The sequence below is a fragment of the Rhagoletis zephyria genome, unplaced genomic scaffold (genome assembly GCF_001687245.7).
Source record: "Rhagoletis zephyria isolate East Lansing unplaced genomic scaffold, Rhagoletis_zephyria_1.1 Rzeph_scaffold_01926, whole genome shotgun sequence".
Taxonomy (NCBI): Eukaryota; Metazoa; Arthropoda; class Insecta; order Diptera; family Tephritidae; genus Rhagoletis; species Rhagoletis zephyria.
This window is the reverse complement of record NW_016159010.1, coordinates 13,887-16,203: the sequence shown is the minus strand read 5'-3', so window position 1 is coordinate 16,203 and position 2,317 is coordinate 13,887. Positions and strand designations below refer to the sequence as shown.

The following is a 2,317-nucleotide window of genomic DNA, read 5'->3' as shown; positions in this document are numbered from 1 at the left end:
TGTTGCAAGCGTCTGGATATACAATTATTTTAACAGAGTTACGTCTCAAGTTACCCAGTTCTGCTTCAAATAAAATATCATTAATTCCTTTTTCAGCTAGCATACGCTGCGTTGGATTAAGATGCTCTAATTTTTCACTCCAGTATAATGCCGTTTCAATTAGCTCGTTTTGTTTACCCACTGCACAATTTTTTTTGTTTTTCCGAGGAGGAGCCAACTCGCTAATAGATGAAAAGGAAGTGTTAGATAAGTCCTCTCTATTTGTCTGCTCCTCAACTTGCACCAATTCGTCCACATTTTGCGATTCTACCTGGTTCTGAAAGAAAGAAAATTATTGTTAATTAATAAAATTGATTTTAATTCTTTACATTTATGCCCGTTTGCACCAATCAATTTTAAAATTATCAGCCTGTTAAAATTTAAAATGATAAAATGTAGTTCGGAAAATTTGTCATTTTAAATTTTAACGGTCTGATAAATTTTAAAATTGATTGGTGAAACTGAGAGTTAATTTTATATTTTATTTATAAAATGGATTTCAAATTTCTTTTTTTAGATGCCTAGTACAGCAGAAGAGTGGAGAAGTGTTTCTGATGAATTTCGTGTATTACATAATTTTTATAACTGCATCGGCGCAGTTGACGGGAAACACGTAAAAATAAAGCGTCCAAATGGTTCGGGAGCGCTATATTATAACTATAAAGGAACATACAGTATCGTTCTTACGGCTATTGCGAATGCTAAAAATGAATTTGTCATGGTTGATATTGGATGCAATGGACGCGTGTCTGATGGTGGTGTCTTGTTTTACACTAAATTCTGGGAGCGTTTGTAACAAAATCGTTTAAATATACCGGAATGGACACCATTGCCAAACACCTCGGAATCATTCCCATATGTTTTTATAGGAGACGAAGCTTTCGCGCTAGGCCCTAACTTTATGAAGCCTTATCCTCAAAAAAGAGTATCACAAGAAGAGCAATTGTTTAATAAACGGTTATCGAAGGCTAGATGTGTCATTGAGTGTGCGTTTGGTATCCTCGCCAATAAATTTGGAGTTTTCCAGAAAGCCATAAGTCTCAGCCCGCAGAAAGCCGCAAAAGTGACAGCAGCTTGTTGTTATCTGCACAATTATTTAATGAGAAAAGATTCTAATTATCAGGCACCAAATTCCAATGAGTATAATTTTCAATTAACCACCGTACAAAGCAGTTCGGCGCGAAATTCAACAAGATGTGCCAAAACTATAAGAGACAAATTTTGCAAATATTACAATGACGAATATAGATGCTAACTTTTGCCACTCAATTTTTATCACTTATGTATATGAAAAAAAAGAATAATAAAAGTTTTCACTTAAAACAACAGACAATCTACATACTAATTTCTTTTCTTTCCACCTTTATAACTAGGTATTCACTAGAGTATGAGTAGAATTCAAGGAAATCTTTAAAACAAATTTACTTACCAGGTCAACAGGCTTCTCATTTTTATTTAAAAAGTGAAGAGCGTTAAATGTCCAAGACTTTGGAATATAAACGTCTTCTGTACCAGCTCCGGAGCGCTTGGAGTCAATAATTTTTTTCAATTCCTTGCGATAATTTGGTCGTAAAGAATTTATTTTTTTTCGGACATCACCTACAGTGGCGTTATCATTAATTTTTTTTTAAGATTAGTAATAATTTCTCATGTCCGGCCGTTCTTTTTATTTTATTCATGTAGCTTTTGGTCGAAGGATCCCACAATTCCGGCATACTTTCCAATTGTAGGATAAACTCCTTCAAACACCTTTGGTCATTCGTTAATCCCAACACCGCCGGCTGGATATGTGCGCTTTCGTCGTCCGACATTATTAAAGATTACCACTGCCAAATAAATAATTAATCCAATAATTAACGTTTCGCCTCTAACATTTATATCTCCACTTTATTTTGAAATACACACGTATTGACGTATCGCGAACGAAATATGCTACACGTTCAATCTTTATTGACAGTACTGCGATCCGCGATCCAGATTTCAAAATGTCTAAAAATTTTGCGATATGGATCACGATCCATCAATATTGCATGCTACACAGTCTATAAATATCGCGATACTTGGATCACGTCAATAAATATTGATCGTGAGACATGGCCCATTAACAATGGCAAAAAAATATTTACCGATAGTAGCCACATCAACACCATGTGAGCGTCTATTTTCGCACACTGGCCTCATTGCAAATCAACTATGAAGTAGAATAAGTCCTGAATATTGGAATATGCTTTTGTTCTTAAAGTTTGCTCCGGAAAGTATCTGGTTCTCGTAATATTTT

At 34.8% G+C, this 2,317-nt stretch overlaps 1 protein-coding gene across 1 annotated transcript; it reads right to left on the bottom strand.

The window, feature by feature from the left end:
- Window positions 1-6: 6 nt before the first annotated feature.
- On the bottom strand, window positions 7-1,850 carry LOC108365598 (uncharacterized; the record flags this gene model as incomplete). Its single annotated transcript, XM_017619664.1, has 3 exons — window positions 1,757-1,850; window positions 1,469-1,638; window positions 7-316 (listed from the first exon to the last, which is right to left on the bottom strand). Coding segments are annotated over exons 1-3 (574 nt in total), but the record flags the coding sequence as incomplete, so codon positions are not given.
- Window positions 1,851-2,317: the final 467 nt, after the last annotated feature.